This window comes from Oryx dammah, unplaced genomic scaffold, assembly GCF_014754425.2.
Source record: "Oryx dammah isolate SB20612 unplaced genomic scaffold, SCBI_Odam_1.1 HiC_scaffold_29, whole genome shotgun sequence".
NCBI lineage: Eukaryota > Metazoa > Chordata > Mammalia > Artiodactyla > Bovidae > Oryx > Oryx dammah.
Window position 1 is genome coordinate 21,407,076 of NW_024070213.1, and position 21,635 is coordinate 21,428,710.

Consider the following 21,635-nt stretch of genomic DNA (forward strand, 5'->3'; position numbering starts at 1 on the left):
ACGTCTATCCTTCCTTCTGGGCCCAACTTAAATTCTATGATCAGTCATGACACAGTTGACCCTTGAACAACTCAGGTTTGAACTGCACAGGTCCATTTACGCATGGATATTTTTCAACAGTAAGTACTACAGTACTGGGCTCCCTAGGTGGCTCAGTGGTAAAGAACCCACCTGCCAATGCAGGAGACCTAAGAGACATGGGTTCGATCCTGGGTGGGGAAGATCCCCTGGAGGAGGGCATCTCCACTCCAGTGTTCTTGCCTGGAGAACCCCATGGACAGAGAAGCCTGGTGGGCTACAGTCCATGGGGGCACAGAGTCAGACAGGACTGAAGTGACTGGGCATGCACACAGCACTGCAGTATTAGAGAGTCTGCTGGTGCTGACCTGGGGGACGCAGAGACCCTGCAGATGGGCAGGGCTGGCCAGACACCCTACGAGGATTAACCCCGGCACTGCTCAAGAGACAGTCAGAATCCCTCCCTCACTTTCAACCTCGACGTTTTAATATTTTTTTTTAGCCACACCGATTGCAGGATCTTAAGTTCTCTGATCGGGGATGGCGCCCGTGCACCCCTGCAGTGGAAGCACAGAGTCTTAACTGCCGGGCTGCCAGGGAAGTCCCTCACCCTCAATTCCGGTGTCCCTCTGTCACTTCTTTGCACTCACTTGGCAAGATCACAATAAGTCTGGATAAATCTGTCTCGCCCCTGAGCCTGCATCTGCACTGGGCAGCTGGACGGGCCCAAGAGAAACACAGCCACGCTGCCAAGGGGCCCCCTTGGGTCCCACGCATCAGCAGGCACCGTATTCCCTGTCTTCTCCTGGCCTTTTCTCTGGATGCCGTTCCACCCCTTGCCCTTTCTCTTCCAACTCTCCACACGACCTCCCTCGCCCTCTCTCTCTGCTCGTGATCTTGGTTCCTACTACTGTGAGACGATGGAAACCACTAGAAGCAAACTCTAATAAACTTCCTCTACCACCATCCCTTCTGCCAGCACACAGGTATCAGGCCCAGGAAACTGAGAGCACGGCTCAGCGTGGGACTGTTCAGTATCCAAATGATCTCACTAACCTCCCTCAGCTTTAGTTTCCTTACCTGTAAAACAGAGCTGATGACGACTATTTTGTAAAGCTGTTACGAGGATGAAGGGACTTATGCACAATATACAAGTCTCTTTAAATGTTAGTTCCCTTACTTTCTCTTATTTTTTTAATTAAAAATAATTTTTTTTTTTTTTTTGGCTGTACCACGCTACATGCAGGATCTTGGTTCCCCAAACAGGGATCAAACCTGGGCCCCCTGCGGTGGAAGTACGGAGTCTTAACCACTGGACCACTAGGAAGTCCCACCTAATCTTATTTTTAAAACAGTTAGTGGGAGTGTAAAATGGTGTAGCTACTATGGAAAATGGTATGGAGGTTCCTTAAAAAATTAAAAATAGAACTACCACGTGCTTAGTCACTCAGTCATGTCTGATTCTTTTTAACCCTATGGACTGTAGCCCACCAGGCTCCTCTGTCCAGACAAGAATACTGGAGTGGGTAGCTATTCCTTGCTTCTTCAGGGGATTTTCCTGACACAGAGATTAAATCTGGGTCTCCTGCATTGCAGGTGGTTTTTTTTACCATCTAAGCCACCAGGGACGTCTAGAACTACCATAGGATGCAGCAATTCCACTTCTGGGTCTTTACCCAAAGGAAACAAAAATACTAACTCCAAAAGACATATGCAACCCTGTGTTCACTGCAGCGCAATTCACAAAAGTCAAGACATGGAAACAGCCCAAGTGGCCACTGACAGATGAAGGGATAAAGAAGACATGGTATTATTATACAGTGGAATATTATTCAGCCTTAAAACAGAAGGAAATCTTGCTATCTGTGGCAGCACAGATGAACCTTGAGGGCTTTATGGTGAATGAAGTAGGTCAGACAGAGAAACACAAATACACCATATGCTTTCATTACATGCAGAATCTAAAAAACAACAAATATCGATTCATAAATACAAGAGATTGGTGGCCACCAAAGGCGGTGGAGGGGAGGGTGAAAGGTGGTCAAAAGGTACAAACTTCCAGTTATAAATAAGTCATGGAGAAGTACTGTACAGCATACAGATATAGATAATAATACTGTATTATATATTTGAAAGTGGTTAAGAGAGTGAAGAAATGTGTAACAATGTATGGTGGTGTATGTTAGCTAGATTTATTGTGATCATTTAGCAGTATATACAAATATTTAATAATTATGTTGTATAGTTGAAACTAATATAATGTTATATGTCAATTATATCTCAATAAAAAAGTCTGTAAATCATATGGTGTATGAATTATATCTCAATAAAGTTGTTGCCCACGCCTTGACCCCCAAAGCTTGTAATGTACATTTTTCACTAATTCAAACTGTCCCTCCTCACTGGCCTTCACTAGGGAAATTATGGGCTTCCCTGTTTTCTCAGTAGTCAAGAACCCGCCTGCCAACATAGGAGACGTGGGATTGACCCCTGGGGGGAGGAGATCCCCTGGAGAAGGAAATAGCAACCCACTCCAGTGTTCTGGCCTGGGAAGTCCCAAGGACCAAGGAGCCTGGCAGGCTACAGTCCACAGGGTCACAAAAACAGCTGGACACGACTTAGGGACTAAACAACAAAGGGAAATTACACTGAATGTAGCAGGTTGGGTATAAACAAAGTGTTCAGCTGTAAAGCAGAAAAGATGACCCCCTAATAATTTTTTTTTTAAGATTCTAGTTTCAAAACACAATTAAGAAAATGTTCAAAAATAATTTTTTGTGAGTCAAAAAAAAAATCTTCATTTTACTACTATGGTTTGCAGTCACTACTTTTTTCCCGTTTAAGTTTCTTTCTCTTAAACCGTGAAATAAACTTTCCCCAATAGTTGGACTAATTTTTAAACGTGGGCTCTGTGCTCTTGTGACATAGACTGTGGAGTACTATAGGTTTAATATAGAGCTTAATTAAACTGCTCTATTTGGTCAAGTTTCCGATGTTCACTTAGGCTGAGGACAGAGGTCTCATTAAATCATGCAGGCACTGCAACTCTAAAGGGACTGTAATCTTTCTTTCTGAAGCCAATTGAATAAGTTTGTTTTCGCCACTCCTTTTGCCTTCAGCAGTGACCTACTTCCTCAGCGAGCCCTCCTCAACCAGCCGTACCCACTGTATCTACCACCCACGCTAGACCTTGGTATACTCCACCCACTGGTGACAATATCAGAGTCCCCTGTAAACCAGGAACTGTGCTCAGTGCCTGGCATAATGCCTTGTCACTGGAGCCTCACGTGAACACTAGGAGGAGGCAGGAGTCATTTCAGTTTGCAGGTGAAGAAGCAGATTCCGTCACCTGGCTCAGGTGCTCTGCCTGGTGAGGCCAACCAGCTGGGATGCAAATCCACCCCGTGCAAAGCCAGCCCTCACTCAAGCCCTAAGTCACCTGTCTCATGAATCACTGACTCATGAACAGGTCTTGTCTATCCAACCTGCACTCTATATGGTGTTCTACACACAGAGGACACAATAAACATTCTTACTGCCTGCTTTGACGACATGACCCTTTGTCTTCCTACATCACAGAGAAACCTGAAAGTGGTATTTGGCTACACGGTACCAGGTTCCTGCCTAACTCTCAGATGGAAACACCAGGGAAAGCAGCAGCAGCCTTGGTGCTGGCAGCGCAGGAGAGCCAGCTCTGCACACTGTGGAGACTGAAACCAGAAGCTACCCAGGGACGCCCCTGCTGGGCCAGCGGCTACGGCTCCAAGTGGGGGGCCCTGGGTTCAATCCCTGGTCAGGGAACTAGATCCCCGCACGCTGCGACTAACGCCTGGTGCAGCCAAATAAACAAATAAATAGTAACAAAAAAGAGGCTGCCCAAAGAAGGCTGGCAGCAGCCTGTTTAAAATGGGGCAAGAGGGGTAGAGTTGAGTTGGGTGAAGAAGCTGAACAGGTTCAGGCTCAAGAACAATGCGCAGTAGGTAACTCTATCACACATCCCGTGTGTAAGGGTGAAACAGAAGTCCACTTGGAATTTTAACTGATAAGGGAGGAGAAAGCATCAAGAACTTCTGTCTTGAACATTTTAACTACAGGACTCTGATTCCAAGCGCAGTCAGTCAGGTAAGAACTGGGCAGCTGCAAACTGCTTTAGTACAACTGCCATTCCTGTTCGAAAAAGACCAGAGAGGAGGAGAGAGTGTCGGAACAAAGCACACGTGTGAGGGGAAGGGTGTTCTTTTCACTACCGATGCCTGCCTACGGCCTCCTACAGAAGAGCCAGGTCTCTGAGACAGAAGTGAAAGCGGTCACACGCTCACAGAATGGGCCTGCAGGGCCTGAGGGGGAAGCTGGCGCGCGTGGCTCATCCACAGCAAGAGGGCAGAGGCCACGGCACACACACGAGCTTTCCAAGACCCAGTAACAAAATGTGTAACACGCCAGTACATTTTATGTTGATCGCAGGTTGAAATAATACTCTTGATACAGGGTGATAAATGTTATTAAAATTGATTTCACGGGACTTCCCTGGTGGTCGCGTGGTCAAGACTCTGCACTCCCAATGCAGGGGGCATGGGTTCAACCCTGGTCGGGGGAACTGAGATCCTGCATGTCAAGTGGTGTGGTCGTAAGATAAAAAGTAGATAAATACATTTTTTAAATTAGTTTCACCTTTTTTTTTTTTACTTCTTAAAAAAAAGGCTATTGGAACATTTTGGATTTTATGTGTGGCTTGCATTCTACTTCTATGGGATGGTTCTGGTATAGACTATGCTGTAGAAAAAGCAGGGGAAACAAATTTCAATTAAATTCAACAGACCATTAGAATCTCAGTCCTTTGTAAACAGCCTGTTACAGAGATTTCCATTTTGCAGGAGATGAGGACTTCTGGTGTTCTATAAACATAGGACTCAGAGCCAGAGTAGACTAGGTTTGAGAATGATCTCTGCCACTGACTAACTCTGAAGTCAATGACGTTCTAGTCACAAAATTGTGGGTAAGCAAGTCATACAACTCAGGGCCAACCTGCTTCTAAATCCTATTATGCAGTAACATAAAGAGTATAGCACTTTATTTTCTTTTTTTTAAGCCTAGCATTTTAAATGTTAAACACTATTATTCTCCTAAGAAAACTACTATGACATACTCTTAAGATACTTAGGTGGCACTCTACTAAAAATAAATAAGACGACTAATAAAATTAGTGGTTTTGTGGTTTGTTCTCAAAGACTTCATCTTCTAAGTTTGACTAAAAAGGAATACACTATTAGAGACGATGATAAAATCTCCATCTTTGGAGAGCTCTGGAAATTAGCACACTATTTCTCCTGGGAAGTTTAAACCAGAGAGTGGAGCAGGAAGGTGAGTTTATGCTGCCTGAGAAACAGAGGCAAGTTTGGTTCTAAAACTCATTGACAAGGTGATGGTGTAGAATTCGTGTAACGTTTCTGGAATAGCAGTTTCCTCATTACTGAATGAAGGAGGCTAAGTGGTCTGTATGATCGCTTACATACATAGGCATTCCATTCACCACTTGGAGAACACCGTTATATCTCACACATCTGCATGTAGGTAGGTTCTAAGGCCACTTTCTCAGGGTCTTGCAGAACGACCCTGCTCAAGCTGTTTACCACAGCTTCCATAAGCCCAGTCTTCATTTCCTCTCAAGGCATCAATGGGCATATCCTGTTTCCCATACAGACATTTAGAAGCCAATTAAAAATAGAAAACTATCTCCCCCTCCCACCACCTCAACTTCAGGTTCGTTTCGCTCCTCTCACCCTGCGGGTGCTCACTTAGCTGTTAACTGATGCATCTGTTAAACCTGGAGAAGGTACGCAGCATAATCAAGGTACCATTTCATTAAATACTGTAAGTAACAAAAATGACCCGTAACACAATTATTTGTAAAATCACCTGCCTGCCAGCTGACTGGTGAAGTTTTACAGAGGGCAGTTCTGGACAGGATCCATAACTAGGAATTTCACTTCATTTTATTTTATTTTCTGATCTGAGGATTTCATAAAGCATCTCCAGCTTTGCCCTAGGGATGCGTCTGACTGTAGGAAATTAACTTTGCTTGCTGCGACAAAGGGCTTCCCAGGGGGCACTAGTGGTAAAGAACCTGCCAATGCAGAAGACATCAGAGATGCAGGGTTGGGAAAGTCCCCTGGAGGAGGGCATGGCAAACCACTCCAGTATTCTTGCCTGGAGAATCCCATGGACAGAGACGCCTGGTGGGCTACAGTCCATGGGGCTGCAAAGAGTAGCACACAACTGAAGTGACTTAGCATGCATACTGTGACACAGTTTGCTTCTTTCTCAAAGAGGACTAATAAGAATCACATGCTCAAAGACATCATGACCCCCACCAGAAAGGCTCAGTGCAAGTATGTGTTATCAAATTTCAAATGCCTCATAGTAAGAGCAGATGTATTAACAATGATGTCCAGGCAAAATTTTGAAGATGCAGGGGTTTTAAGAGCAAAAAAAAAAAAGTAGTGAAAAGAATGCCTCCCTCCTGTCCAATGATAGGATGTTTTTGCTTTCCACATGCTAAAGCAAGCCTGCCTGGAAGTTTATTTTTATAGCCAGTCCAATTCTTTCAGCTACTCAAGGAGAAATTTCTTTTCACATAAGATAGCAGCGCTTGTAAATCACCAGCAGCTGAATTAAGATCTCCGAATGCTTTTTCAATTAGAGGTGGTGTAAATAAGACATTTAGGGCCTCCTGGTAGCTCAGTAGGTAAAGAATCTGCTTGCAATGCAGGATACTGAGGTGCAATCTCTGGGTTGGGAAGACCCCCTGGAGAAGGAAATGGCAACCCACTCCAGCATTCTTGCCTGGAAAAATCCCATGGACAGAGGAGCCTGGAGGGCTACAGTCCATAGGGTCGCAAGTCGGACACGACTTAGTGACTAAACCACCACCAAGTAAGAGGTTTAGAGACAGATCACTTACCAGGCAATTAGGGGCCTGTGTTCTAGCAACACTGGCTAAGAGCATATAGACTGTGGAGACAGACAGACCTTAGTTTACGGCTGTTATGTGTGTACCGGTAAAGACAACGGCCTCAGCCGATCAACACGGCTCCTCTGTTGGGTGCACCTGGCTCAGGACGGCCCACGTCCTTTACATCCAGGATTCATGTTCTTCCCTCTTCTGTCTCCACCAAACTGCGTCAAGGAACCCCAGGCAGGGGATCCGCACTGCTAAGCCTGGTCCTCACCATCTTTTGACCCCCTCCCCTGCCCCTCTGGAAGGGGGAAGTCATCACGAACTCTTCCTCAATCCAAGCCACTCTGAGCTCTTTTCCAGTTAACGCAGCAAATGCACACGTTTCTAAGTGTGAAATAATCTAGATGGCATTGGCCTTCCTGAGTGTGCCCAGCTACTGTAACAGAACATCTAAGAAAGTGGGGCGGAACTTCTGAAAACCCCCGTCCTGTCGCAGCTCTCTTGGACCTGTAAGAACAGCACAGCTGACGACGGCTTAGGTCTCCGACGGCAAACAGAACATCAAGCCGACAGCACGCGGGAGGAGGTAAGGCTGCTGGGCTGCTGGCTGGGGAGCTGCTTTGAGAACATTTGTATCTGAAGGGATGGCCCACCGGTGCCTCTCCGGCTGCTGTCAAGAAATCCTGCAATGAAGGATATTTTCAAAGCACCCACCTTGTTGAGGACATCTCGCTGGCAGCCAAGATAGAGATTGGGCAGAATTCGGGTTGGCCCGATGTTGGCAACAGGTAAGCAAGGCTGAGAGATGCAGGTGGGGACTAGGGTGGACTTTCCTTCACAGAGGCCAGGGAAACAGCGGGAGAACTCGGCAAACCCACCTAAGGATAGACATGGTAAAGTTACGCCGTGCACAGAAATGAAAATCAGCCTTCTGGTAACCAGTCAAATAAAGCTGTCTGAAAAGAAAAAGCAAATCCCACAAATGCAAGTGGATCCTGCCGTACGCGGATCCCTGGCTACAGCTGTTTGCTCTGGGGTACAGGCCAGCAACAGCCCTGGCTTGCAGGGCCTCCAAAGGGACCCAGCCCTGAAAGTGCCCCGTCCTTTTCTGTGTAACTTAGAGGACGGAAAGTAAGCAGCAAATAACCAAGCAGAAGTAAAACGGGGATATAACAAATCCTCAACTGAGGCCAGGTGTTATTTCTTCAAAACACAGTTGATCAACTTAAGTTTCTTTCAAAATGAACTTTTAAAATCTTCCTACCATATAAATTTTTAGTTTCAAAGATACCACATACACCCTCTACTCTTACAAATATTCTCTGTATCGAGGGTTTCATAATTACTCGCAATTCCGGGGTCTCCTGTTCCTTTGCTGGGCGCTCACTATAAACAAGGGCTGACAGACCCTAACTGCTCAGGGTACATACAGAGGCCTTGGGGCAAGATTCCTGGACTTGGAGGAATTCTGTTTTTTCTAGTCCTATCCTTATAATGACCCATTCCATGATCTTTATTAGGTCACAATCTTGCTACTGTTAATGACGAGAAATCCATTGGCTAAGGAGACACTCACCTTCTCTGGGAAAAGAAAAGATGAATAAGGTCTTCACTGGTTTTTCCAATCTAAATACTCTTTGTGCCGCAAATCCAAACCCAGGAACTGAATACATTTTGATACATTTTCAGATAAATCCCTCCCTATCCAGCCCTCACTACGTACAAACTCAAGAACCAAAGAGACTCAGAATATGTGAATGTCTGTGGGTGTGTATTTAAAATTTTTTTATTTTGTACAGGAGTATAGCAGATTAACAGTGTTGTGATAGTTTCAGGTAGCCAGCAAAGGCACTCAGCCATAGGTACACACATATCTATTCTCCCCCAAACTCCCCTCCCATCCAGGCTGCCGCATGACATTGAGCAGTGTGCCCTGTGCTATACAGTAGGTCCTTGTTGGCGATGCATTTTAAGTATAGCAGTGTGTACATTTTTAATACTATTAAATTAAAAAACAATTCACTTGTTGAGAAGATAGAGCAGTCCCACTCTTACCTCTTTAAACAAGCCTTAAAAGGGACCTGCAAATCTCATTAAATATTTACCTCCATCTCCTTGAGCTACATTCTACACACCTTTCCCTCCCTTCTGGACACATACGAAACACACCCTCCTCAGCTGCACCAGTGCAGGGAGCTGACACCTGCACCTGCAGAAGAAGTATCCCCCTTTTCCATCCCCTGTGTTGTGCAGGGCAAGTGTCAGCAGGAGCCTCTGGGCACCCGTGTGCATCATCTGTGCTTAGTGTGGCACGCACAGCGCAGCCAGCTGGGTGGCAGCAAGTTAGTGCCAATAACCAGTCCACTTGCCAAATTAAGTGTCCATCCCGAGCCTCCAACCCAGGGGTCTGGACTGTTTTTACTCATAAGCAGTTTGCTTGTAAAGCTCTTATGGGAACATGGGAGACAGAGTAGGAGGTTCCACTACAGAAACCCCACTTCCTTTGTGGAACCGACGGGGTCCTCAGGGTCTGCACCTGCTCAGAGTGAAGATTTCATGTCTTTCCCTTTCCAAACATCCTTCCAGGCACACAAAACTCACTGTCAACTTACATGCTGTTCTCTCACCACCACCAGCCTATCCCGGGCATGTACACACACCGGCCTACAAACCAGACAGACACACACACATACACAGGGCATACAAACCACACACACACCTCCCCCCACACACACACACGGCATACGAACCACACACCCACGACCGAACATCAGAGGGAAGAACACAGGCCGCTGTACTGAGTTCACGTCCTGGCTTCACCACGGTCTGGTTGTCAGGTCTGCACAAGTGAATGACGCCCTCTGGCTGTTAGTTTTCCTGTTTCTAAACTGGGAGCAGTGATCAGACCCCCTCACAGAGCTGTCAGACGACGGAGAGGATGGGGCCAGTCAGGATGCCTGAGAGCTTGTGCCTGCAGAGGAAGCGCCCCACGGCACAGGCATCAGACATCCAGTTCCCAGCCTCGTCTGTGGCCTTCCCCCATCGCTAGTCTGCAGCTATACCTCAGCAGGATTCACCTGAAACAGAACAAAAGCAGCAGTGCTCTGAAGGCTGCATCTCTCAGAGTCGGCTCTGGAGCACTGACCTCCTGCAGGAAGCTGGCAGATGGGACATTGGGACATGAAACACTACATGGCATTTCTCCCTAGGAGACTCACAGCTCACATATTAAAAGCTCTCTGAGGAGCCTAAAAACCTATAAGGAAACTGGTTTACTTTCGTTTAATTCAAGGTTCCCAAACTTATTTGACCATGGAATCTCCCCTCCCATTTTCCCCCTAATATCTTTTAATAGCTGGTGGAACTCACACTTAAGGAAACATCAAGTTAAGGCTGTTGCAACCACTGAAATAGAGTAAATCGGAATTTCCACACTTGAGTATAACCCACCAGCTATCTCAAAAAGGGATCAGTTAATACAGGTGTTTCCTGGTAGCTAAGATGACAAAGAATCTGCTTGCAGTGCTGGAGACCCAGGTTTCAGCTCCAGGTCCGGAAGATCCCCTGGAGGAGAGAATGACTACCCACTCCAGTATTCCTGCCTGGAGAATCTCATGGACAGGGGAGCCTGGTGGGCTACAGTCCATAGGGTCGCAAAGAGTTGGACACGACTTGAGCAACTAACATGTCCACTTTTTTCCCTTTAATACAGGCATATGTATATGCCTCTCATGATTCAGGATTTATAATTTTGCTTCTATTATGTTCTGTCCTTTTCAGTCTCTTAATGGCATAATACAATCATTTAAGGTGAGTTTTTTTCCCCTCAAGTAATTCTTGTAAAAACAAACATTAAAAAATCTGAACATTCTTGGCCTATCTTACGCTTGCTTACCCAACACAGTAACTGACAGCCGCAATTCTGATTACAATTTAATTGAATGGGTTTAAATTTTAACTTCCAGTAACTTTTGTGGTTCTGGTATTTCTCTAAAAAACTGCTGTCATATTTTTTTTTCCTATTCTGGCTCCGGAACAGTTCAAGGGATGGTCTCTCTCATTTAAATCCAACAAAACAGGAGTCTATGAAGTATTCTCAGAAAACAGAAACTGGACCATCCAAGGAATTCCATTTTAAACTTATAAGTCATCATATTTACAAATAAGTCATCCTAGAGTTACTGAACACGTACTATGTGACAAGCATTGCTCTAAGCACTTTACAAGTTTTGTTTGATCGTTACAACCCCTTGAAGGAGGTGCCTGGGTTATTCCCATTTCACAGATAAGGTAACTGAGGTTCAGAAAGGCACAGACTGATAACCAACAGGGCTGGGATGTGAGCCCTGGCAGCCCAGCTTCAGACTGTACTCTCATTGGTTGCATTAGACCACATTTCTAAAATGCCATGGAATTAAGTGCCATGTTGTCTAGAATGTGAGCAACATATCTGCTGACATCTCTGGGGTCCTACCTCATTTCAGCCTCGTTTCACTAGGCTGGAAATGGCCAAGGCCTCTCCCAAACAGACAGAAGAGCCGTGCTTCCCCCTAAGCCACGTGGCTCAGAAGCGCTGATGAGGCAGAGAACAGAGAAGGCGGCCTGACCAGAGACGCAAGAGCTCTGTAAGCTCGAGGCGCATGAGACCAGTAGCAAAACCGAGGATGGACTGGGGCTCGCGGCTGGCTCGCGGTCACAGTCTGTGAACTGGTGGTGAGGCTGTCCTGCGTCTTGGTGACTTTCAGCCCGTTCCCTCCAACAAACTACGTTCAGAGGGGATAGAGTCTCTAACAATCGTAGAGTGAGAGAAGCCAGCCTGGGCTGTTCCAAGTCCAGCTCTATCATTCATGCTATCCTAAATCACTTCTAACTTCAGTGGGTCTAAAAAAGTAAAATGTGAGTGCGGCGCTAGAAAATTCTAATACAGAAAATAGAAAGAAAACAAACCACCATTTAGCATCAGAACAACCCCCCAGAGCCAAACAAAACAGGAATAACATGTGGTAAAACACATCATAAAGCAAACAGAACCCCCCCTTTTTTTAAACAAATTTTTACAACTAATCTCTAGCAGCACAAACCCAAACAGCCTTAAAATATTTAACAAATTTCATTGAAATCAGTGCTCAGTCTGGCTTGAAATGTCCCAAACCAGGACTCCTGGTCACTTCCACAGGAGTCTACCTTGGCAAAGAGTGCATTTCCCCTGATCTTTATCTCTGACAATGTTCCACTCTGCTGACATCCGCCTTTATTGACAGTTTTTTCCATTCGCTGACCTTTCATTCATTGCTGGACTCCAGTGACCCTGGTTTCATTTCATTAATTAATCACAGATGAGACACCTCCTGATCTACCCAAACCCTCGAGAAACTATCTGTGGCTTCATCAGCAACTCAGTTTTGAAATATGTCTAAAATGTCCCTCTTCCTCTATTAACTAGATCCACACAAGGAGAATAGTACAATTCATCTACATGAACTCTCTGTGACAAGGGGATGACAGACGCAGAGTAGAGATGTCTCGGCCCTCGCTCCTGACTCTGGTCCCCGGATCCCAAGTTAGAGTCTATTACGCCAAGAAGGCACGGTGTCAGCTCAGGATCCCTTTGTTTACTGTGAGACCAGCACTGGAAAACTGTCACGCTCTTGAAAAGTTTTAAAATAATTTTTAAAGTTGTCAAGGATTTGACTCAACCGTCCAATCTGGCCGAATTTCTCCCATCCCTGGATTTTATGCTGCTTATCGTCTAGGAATAGAGAAAACAGAAAGTCAGACAACCCATATGTTCTTCCCTAAGACAGACCTGAATCTCGGAACGTTGCACCCACTAGGGCCTCTTGTGCTGGGAATGCTTGTTTTTAAAAGGAAGGAAGACACATATGCAGACACCCTGGCCTGTAGAGAAATGGAGGTAGGGAGACCAGCAGACAGACACACAGACAGCGCTGGCCTCTACAGCTCTGGATAGACAGCCAAACAGATTGCAATGTTAAAAATCCATATTCTGTCTGTTGTCCACTAATTCACCAGGAGAATGCATGTTTATAAATAAAAACCTACGTATTACTTTGGAAAGAGAAAACATTTGGTACAGCTTAAAGGCATTCGTGATTTGTATGTTGCTTTCTTCTTGCTCAGCCAAGAAAACACTTCTTAAGAACACCTCCTTCATAATTCCAACCATAAATATAATTTTCTATAAGAGCCAATGTTAACCACCATCCCACTTTCATAGGGAGAAAAACTGCCAAGTAAAAGAAAATATACATAAAGAAACACCACTAAACAATTCTAATTGGTCATCTTTCTCTACCTTCTGACCCTGGCAGTTATAAATCACAGTGGTGTTTCTTAAAAGTATATTTCCATAATCAACAAAAGTAGCACTGTACTACAGATGAGTGATGTTAATTTTCAGATTCAAGTTCTAAAAATGCATCCCTATCCTTGAAATCAAACCAGAGATAAACATCAACTCCATGATTCTGAAGACATTTCACTACAGGAAGAAATAGAAGGCTGCTCACTTATGCTTCAGTTCAAACAGGCAGCAGATCTAAGAGCTTTATCAGCTGTGTGTGCACTAAGTTACTTCAGTCGTGTCCGACTCCTTGAGACCCCATGGACAACTGCCCACCAGGCTCCTCTGTCCATGAGCTTCTCCAGGCAAGAATGCTGGAGTGGGTTGCCATGCCCTCCTGCAAGGGATCTTCCTGACCCAGCGACTGAACCTGTATCTCCTGCAGCGCCTGCACTGCAGGCAGATTCTTAACCCTCTGACAGCTACCCAAACTGCAAAGCGGGATTCAAGACAACCCCTTCCCACACTGGGGATGAAGTCCATGGCTATGTACAGAAATCTGTTTACACAAAACTCCACTTCATGAAACACATTCTTCTAAAAAGTCACATGCAAATTTAAGCTCCACTCATTAAATCATTTTCACAGTTTACATAGTCTCCTAGGTTTTCAATATAGTTTTCATGTAGTTCAATCCTTTTGTAAAACAAAGTTCCCTTTTCTGTGGCATAAATATGACCCATTCATCTACTTATTCTGGAATGTATGTGAAGGACTGAAATGGAGTATTCCTGTGTCTATACACAACAGCTCTTTCCATACTGAAAGTAAAATCTGGGCTTTGCTACTGCGCAAAGGAGACAACCCTAATATCAAACACTGAAATGTTGAGATGTGTATCTTGGAAGTACTGGGTTGGCCAAAACGTTTGTTTGGGCTTTTCTGTACACTGTCATGGAAAAACCCAAATGACGTTTTTGGCCGACCCAGCATGTTAACTGCTCTTGAGAATAATTACTTTGCACTTTTAGTCTGAAGTGTCTGCTTCAGCCAACTTTATTCTCTAACCATTTAAAAATATTCAAGGATGGTCACAATTCTCCTGGGGTCTGCAGACCGTATATATGGAGAGTTGAAACTAGTTACATAAAATGAAAAAAAGAAGAAACGCAATGTAATTATATACCTGCAAAGAAAGCAAGCAAAAATATGTAACTGTGGGAATACCCTGGTGGTCCAGTAGTTAGGACTCTGGGCTTCCATTGGAAGGGGCATGGGTTTGATCCCTGGTCAGGGAACTAAGCTGTGTGGGCGAAAAAAAAAAAAAGTAACTGTACTTTTCCAGTGTTTTCTAGTGTACAAAGGTTGGTGTAGGGAAACCCAGCCACACAGGAGGGCAGAGAGCCCGGCACACTTTTCTTAGCAGCATCAGCAGCAACTATGTCCTACTTAGTTAACTGTCTGCTGAGCAGCACAGAAGAGAAAAAAAATCCCAAATGACGTGGAGCATTCATTTTAACTCTTATTCCACCCTTCCACTCCCTCGAGAGGAAGGGGGCAGACATGCATTTCTGTGAAGACCTTCCCTCCAGGAAGCCTGAGAAGAAGCCTCCATCTCATGAAACCTGCCCCATAAATGACACTTCCAAGCTCCCTCTGTATGAAGCCACCAATCACCCGGCATGGCGGGGATGGGACATTCCAGCTAAGTTTTGGATTAACATTGTTACCCAACACAATAAACGACTTAAAATTTTGCAAAACACTAGCATAAAAAAAAAAATCACTAAATACTAAAAGAATGTAACTTATCAGAGTTCTTATGACTCATAATTTCTAAAATTTGCATTCCTTAAGATAGTGTTATCTAGATCGATTCAACTGGCAACATCTGAAGTGTTGGGTAGTAAAAGAGTCCTCAGAAGATGTTGACTGACATTTTTTTTAACTCTTTTACTGACGTTTTAAAGTTATTATTTATTTATTTTTTGGCCATGCAGAGCAGCATGTGGCATCTTAGTCCCCAGACCAGGGCTTGAACCTGCACCCTCTGTATTAGAAGTGCCGAGTCTTAATCACTGGACCACCAGGGAAGTCCCTGGGCTTTCAAATTGGTAATAGTAACAATGCCCAGAGACTCTTTCTCTTAAAACACACACACACAGAGCTAGGCAGGACTCTTAATAAATCCCTTCACACAAAGATTGTTCTGAAGAGTACAGCCAGAACAACCAGTCAAAAGGAATTATGGCCAGAACCCACCCTTGGCTGAGTGAAAGCCGTGAGCACTGTAAGCAGGAGAGAGGGTTAAAGGGGCCACCCGCTGGGTCCTCCAGTGACTTGAAGACACAGCCCAGCGAACAGCCGCCAGGGGCTTTCTGAGGAGGCAGGATGTAGAAGGCCTCTGAGGTGGTTCAGGAGGTCACCTTTGCTCTGGAGGCGGTGGTTTAGTTACTCAGTTGTGTCTGACTCTTTGCGAACCCATGGACTGTAGCCTGCCAGGCTCCTGTCCCTGGGATTCACCAGGCCAGAATACTGGAGTGGGTTGCTATTTCCTTCTCCAGGGGGTTTTCTCAACCCAGGGATCGAATCTGGGTCTCCTGCATTGCAGACGGATTCCTTACCAAATGGGCCACACTCTAGTTCACCTGGTAGTCAAGACTTCCAAGGTTCCATTCGGGAACTTGAGGTCCCAAATTCCAATCTAACATTTTCAACCCTCTTTTGGGCATTTGCACTTGAAAGACCTATTGACGTTTTAAAAATAAATTCCAAGCCAATATCTCGTCCTCCCTTACTCTCTGTCCCTGTACCTGTCGGCCCTGTTCTCCCAGTCGCCTTAGCAGCTTCCTCCTGGCATGGCAACACTCGAACTGGCCTTTGCAACGTCTGTCTGTCCGTCCCTGCCTCACCATCTCCCCTACCACACCCCTGCCCATGAGCTCTGAGCTGCATCACTGGATAAATTCAGGAACAGCTCTCTTTGACCCACCTGTCCTTTCCCCAACTGGCTTCCACTCTGTTGCCCGATTAAGCTCCTAAAATAGTTTTGATGTAACCTGTGCTCCCAAATGCCCAGACAATGCAACCCAAAATTCCGGGTTAGCCACTCAAGCTCCTTCATCATCTGACCCCACTCTACTGTCCACCTTCACTGTCCCTGCTCCACCCACCACATCACAGGTCCACTCATCTTCCTCCTGGTTTCCCAAGATGCCTGTGTGGTCTCATTGCCAGCCTCTGGCCATTCAGTCCTTATGAACCAGAGGCAAGCACGGATCACAGCTCTTCTCCAGCTGCATATGCCACGGTTTTCTTACCATGACCAAGAGAATATACATTTTACCTTCTTATCACCCACACTGACTCACCACCAAAACAAGCTTCATGGTACAATCCTCTTACCATGGAGCTGCTCTCTAGTTTCAATTCTAGCACTCTGTTGCATTCTTAAAATTTTGCTGTATTAAAAAAAAAACAACTATCTTCCTTTATCAGTCTATCTAAATATGGTCTTGCCAACTTAGAACTTCTACAAAATACACAGCCACAGTACTGCCCTGACAAGCTGGTGGTTACAGCCCCACACCTCCACCTCAGGGAGCACGGGTTCCATCCCTGATCCGGGATGTAGGATCCCACAAGCCGTGCAGTGTGACCAAAAATACATATATACGTTGTTGTTGTTTAGTCGCTCAGTCATATCCGACTCCTTCACGACCCCATGGACTGCAGCCCACCAGGCTCCTCCATCCCATGGGATTCTCCAGGCAAAAATATTGGAGTGGGTTGCCATGCCCTCCTCCAGGGAATTCCTGACCTAAGGACTGAACTCGCTCTTCTGCTTGGCAGGCAGATTTTTTACCACTGGGAAGCATATATATACATATATATATGAATGTATATACAGCCATCACATGGCAGTATTTTCCCGGTCACTGTGAATTCTCATTCCGTGTTTGTGGTGCCCTCCTATCTCTCCAGCTATAACACGCTGTGAACTGTGTGTAAGAATTGTGTCTCACACTTGTTTGTAATCATCTCCGGATTTTAGCACAGTGCTTAGCATATAACTAAATGTTTACTGAATCCTTTCTTGTTACAACGAAGAGCTGTTGATGGACATAAATCTTGTGTATGCTCGGTGTTCAAAAGGATTTCCTGATTCCACTCAGCGCCGAGAGCTCTGTGGGCCTGGGTGGGAGCCAGAGCCTCTTCCTACTCCTCCTCTGAGGCCCCAGAGGACCCTCAGGGTGAGTGAGGCAGCTGAGAGCAAGCAGAACATTTCTCTGATGTCAAAAAAAAAAAAAAGAAGGGAGACCTGGTAAATGCTGCCTGCATCATCCAGAATCCCTGGTGAGTCCTCAGGTGCTTCTGTCGTGTCTCGGGAACTTCCCTCAAGAGACAGGCTCAGGCCTTCAGACCCCGTGACCTCCAGGGCTCAGGGAACCACGGGCAACAGCCCTCAGGAGACAAGCTGGACCAACGACAGGCTGACCCCGGCTGAGGACAAAGTGGCGCAGTCCGTGCCCAGGGTCACCACCAGCAGGCAGGAGACGATGCTCGGAGTCAGAGGGAAAGGGAGCAGGAGTCTGGTCTCCAGAGAAGGGCTGCTCGGAGCCCAGATGGCCTTCCCCCGTGAAGCTCAGGCTTCTAACCCCACCCACCCTGAGCAGCCCTCCCGTGCGCCCACTTTGCTGTGTCCGCTCTAGCAGCCGTCCTCCTCTGGGGCCAAGTGCGCCGCCTCCCCACGGACGTGGTGGAGCATCGGGGAAGGAAGGGGCCCCGGACTGTCAGCCAGACAACACCAGGGGCCACTGGCATCTGCACTTGGTTGAGAGCTGGACTCAGGGCTGGGTGACAGGACCCTGGTGACCATGCCAGGGGCTGTCTCTGGAATGGACACTTTAGCAGGACAAACTTCAGCCGATCAATCAGATGAGCAATTAGCTGACTACGGTGCGTGGCCAGAGGAGTGTGCGTGACAGAGGACACGCACCTCTGTCTGGGGACCAGGGGAGATTGGAGGGCTGCCGTGAGTCAAGTGGGAGACTGACCCAGATATGAGGGAGAGGGGGTCACCTCGGGGCAGAGGGGGTCGCCTCAGGGCTGCAGGGCTAGGGCACCCGAGACCCAAAGAGCTAAAATACACACACAGAGCAACCTGAGGACGGACAAGGGCCTGAGATGAAGGTGTGAAGGCGGGCAGAAGCTGCCACTGCAGGGCCCCGGAGTCAGGGAAAGATTATGGAATTTACCCCCAAAGAGCTGGTGTGTATTAAGCCAGGGGGTGATAAAATCAGGGTTACATTAAAAATATAAAACAGAGACGTAACGCTGGTGAGAGTGAGTAATGGGGTGGGGGGAGAGTGTGGACAGGGTGTGTGAGCAGTGAGGAGGCCCCTGGGCAGGTGTGGAGGGGTAGTGTTGGCTGGAGTTGGTAGCAGAAGTACAGAGCAAAGAGGCCAGAAGAAAGCTCTGGTGGCCGAGAGGTAACAGGTGTCACCAAGTCTCCAAAGCATCCCGGGGCCACCCCAGCCTGACTGTATTTCCACTCAATTCCCCTTCCTCCCCATCACAAAAAGTCTATTCTGTCTCCTCACTACTCCTAAAAGCAATGTTCACTCTTAACATCTGTAATCACGTTTCCCTTCCTTTCAGTTAGTCCACTGAGGACCCTCCCCCCCGCCCTCAAATCTTACTCATCTTTCAAGGTCTGATCAAAATTCCACCACTGTCACCAACTCTTCCCCAAGCCTGGCAGGCAACACCCAGTCACGCCCTTTACCAGCTGGCACACTGTCAACCGCACCTCTGTTTCGTCCACTTTGAATGTGGGACTCCAAATTAACTCTGCATTCTTAGGTGCGGGGGTGAGCCGTGTTTTCCCAGCACCCCGTCCCCGAGGCGCAGCCCAGGGCCCACCCAAGGAAGCCCTCAGACACTGAGAGGCTGGCTGAATGGATAGGACACAAATGACATGATCGGGTCAGGGGAAGACTGATGTCACCATTGTCACCCACAGGGCCTCTGGGTGGCTTGTGCGAGGTGTCATGGTGAAGAACCATCTCTAGCATGGTCTGCAGTCCAGCTGTTGAAGAGCAGCCCCGGGCATGACGTCTGAGGTCTGGGTCCCTACACAGCTGTCTTGTTACCATACCGGCAGGTAGCAACTGGAGAAAAGGGGCTCCAGTCTGGACAATCGCATGCAAACTGAGAAACGGAGCCAGCAAACAGACGACAAGCAGGGCGAAACGGAACCGAGTTTTAGTCTGTTTTCAGTGGCTCTTGGTCACCGCAGCTTTTTAAACAGGGTTAGAGCCAATTCCTGACTAACTGCGGTACTTTGACTAGACCCCATTAACATCAATTTGTTTCACCAGCTACTGCAGGATCTAAAATGCAACGATTGAAGACTTCCCCTCCCTAGACACGGGGACAGAAGAAACGCCCCGTGGGATAAGACAACAGACGGTCGCACCAGCAAAGGTGTAAGTGGGAGGGTCAGTTCCTGCCCTGCTTCCACGCAGAAGGATGGTAACCAGTGCCACTGAACCAAAGCGGCACATCTCTCCCATCAAAGTCCTAACCAGGCCCAACCCTGCTTAGCTTCCCAAATCAGATGAGATCGGGCACGTTCAGAGTGGAATGGTAGTAGAAAGCTGCACATTTTGTACCCAGAACTGCTGACTGAGTCTAGATTCCCGTTAAACTGGAAGTGAGTGAAGAATCAAGCACATTTTTATTCGCTCCCAGCTCTAACCACGCTAGCAACTCTGAATCAGAACGAAGAAATACACACTTGGCCTTTAGCAGACATTCATCGAAGACCTTAGCTGTGTCCAGAGACGAAATGCTTCTAAGAACCCTTAGCACCACATCTGACATTGATTCCCACGACGAGTATCTTCTATCATTACCCAGAGTCGTAACTCAGCTCAGAACCAAACAGACTTTTATTTGATGACTGCCCCTGACTGAAAAAGATTAATGCTTAAAAATGTTATATACAGTGTATTTTGACTCTGAAGTCCACAAAGAAGCTGAGAGAGGGCTACCACGAAAAGAAAGCACAGACTTGACCTGAAGTGGGCGCCCCTGATTCTCAGTCCAGCCTCCTCAAGGAATTCCAGAAGACTTGGCCCAGAGCTTGGGGAGAGCTGGAGAGAGTCATTAGTAGCGTTAGTCGCTCAGTTGTGTCTGACTCTTTTGCAAACCAATGGACTGCAGCCCACCAGGCTCCTCTGTCCATGGGAGTCTCCAGGCAAGAATACTGGAGTGGGCTGCCATTCCCTTCTCCAGGGGGTCTTCCTGACTTAGGGATCGAACTCGTACCTCCTGCACTGGCAGGCAGATTCTTTACTTCTAGCACCACCTGAGAAGCCCAGGGAGAGTCATTCCTCATTTATAAATGAAAGGGCTGAGATCTGTTATTCAACTCCAGGGTTTTTTTGCTTCAAGACTATGCTGTGTCTCATCACAGGACAGAAATGAGGGCTGCATGGACCTCTGCTCAATGTTATAAGGCAGCATAGATGGGAGGAGGTTTAGGGGAGAGTGGGTGTGTGTGTGTGTCGCTCAGTCGTGTCTGACTCTTTGCCACCCCATGGACTGTACACGCTCCTCTGTCCATGGAATTCTCCAGGCAAGAGTACTGGAGTGGGTTGCCATTCCCTTCTCCACTGGGGAAGAATGGATACATGTATATGTATGGCTGAGTCCCTTCACTGTTCACCTGAAACTACCACAACATTGTTAATCAGTTACACCCTAATACAAAAATTCAAAGTTTAAAGTTTGGGGGGAGGGGGGGAAGAAATGAGTGCTGGAGAACTAACCAACTGCTGTGGGTCCCTTTTGCTTTTAACCAGAGTTACAAGAGCAAAGAAAGAGAAGGAAATAATAGAAGAGCATTTTTATCTGTAGGTTGATCTTTATTTCTAGTAAATTAACCCATTTATTCTCCATTATGTTAGCACACACAAAAATGTCCAAATTCAGAGGCTTTTCTTTTTTTTCCCTAATATATTTATTTTCAATGTGGCACCCTTAGAAATATAATAGACAAAGGCAAGCAGAATTAAGTAATACGATGAATAATTAAATGCCAAGAAACAAGATTAGCTTTCAGAGAGTTTCCTGGAAGTTAACAAGACCAAAAAAGTTGATCAATAAGTCAATATTGGCAACTGTTTATACCCATCAATGATGAGGGAGAACTTTCCAAAGGGATCCAAGTTCATTCTTTTTGGCTAAGATGAGGCTACAACTCACAGTAAAATGCTTTAGTCCTCCGAGGGGTGAAACAATGCTATGGTTTAATCTGGCTTGGTTACTGGAAGACTTTGTTGTTTA

The 21,635-nt window shown here is 46.4% G+C and overlaps 1 protein-coding gene across 3 annotated transcripts in view; it reads right to left on the reverse strand.

Moving 5' to 3' along the window:
• Nucleotides 1-21,635, reverse strand: part of DUSP16 (dual specificity phosphatase 16) — an 89,512-nt gene that overhangs the window by 22,032 nt on the left and 45,845 nt on the right. For all 3 annotated transcript variants that reach the window (XM_040235204.1, XM_040235205.1, XM_040235203.1), the window contains exon 5: nt 7,691-7,854. In XM_040235204.1, coding sequence (XP_040091138.1) covers nt 7,691-7,854 — 164 coding nt within the window. The remainder of the gene's footprint in view (nt 1-7,690; nt 7,855-21,635) is intronic.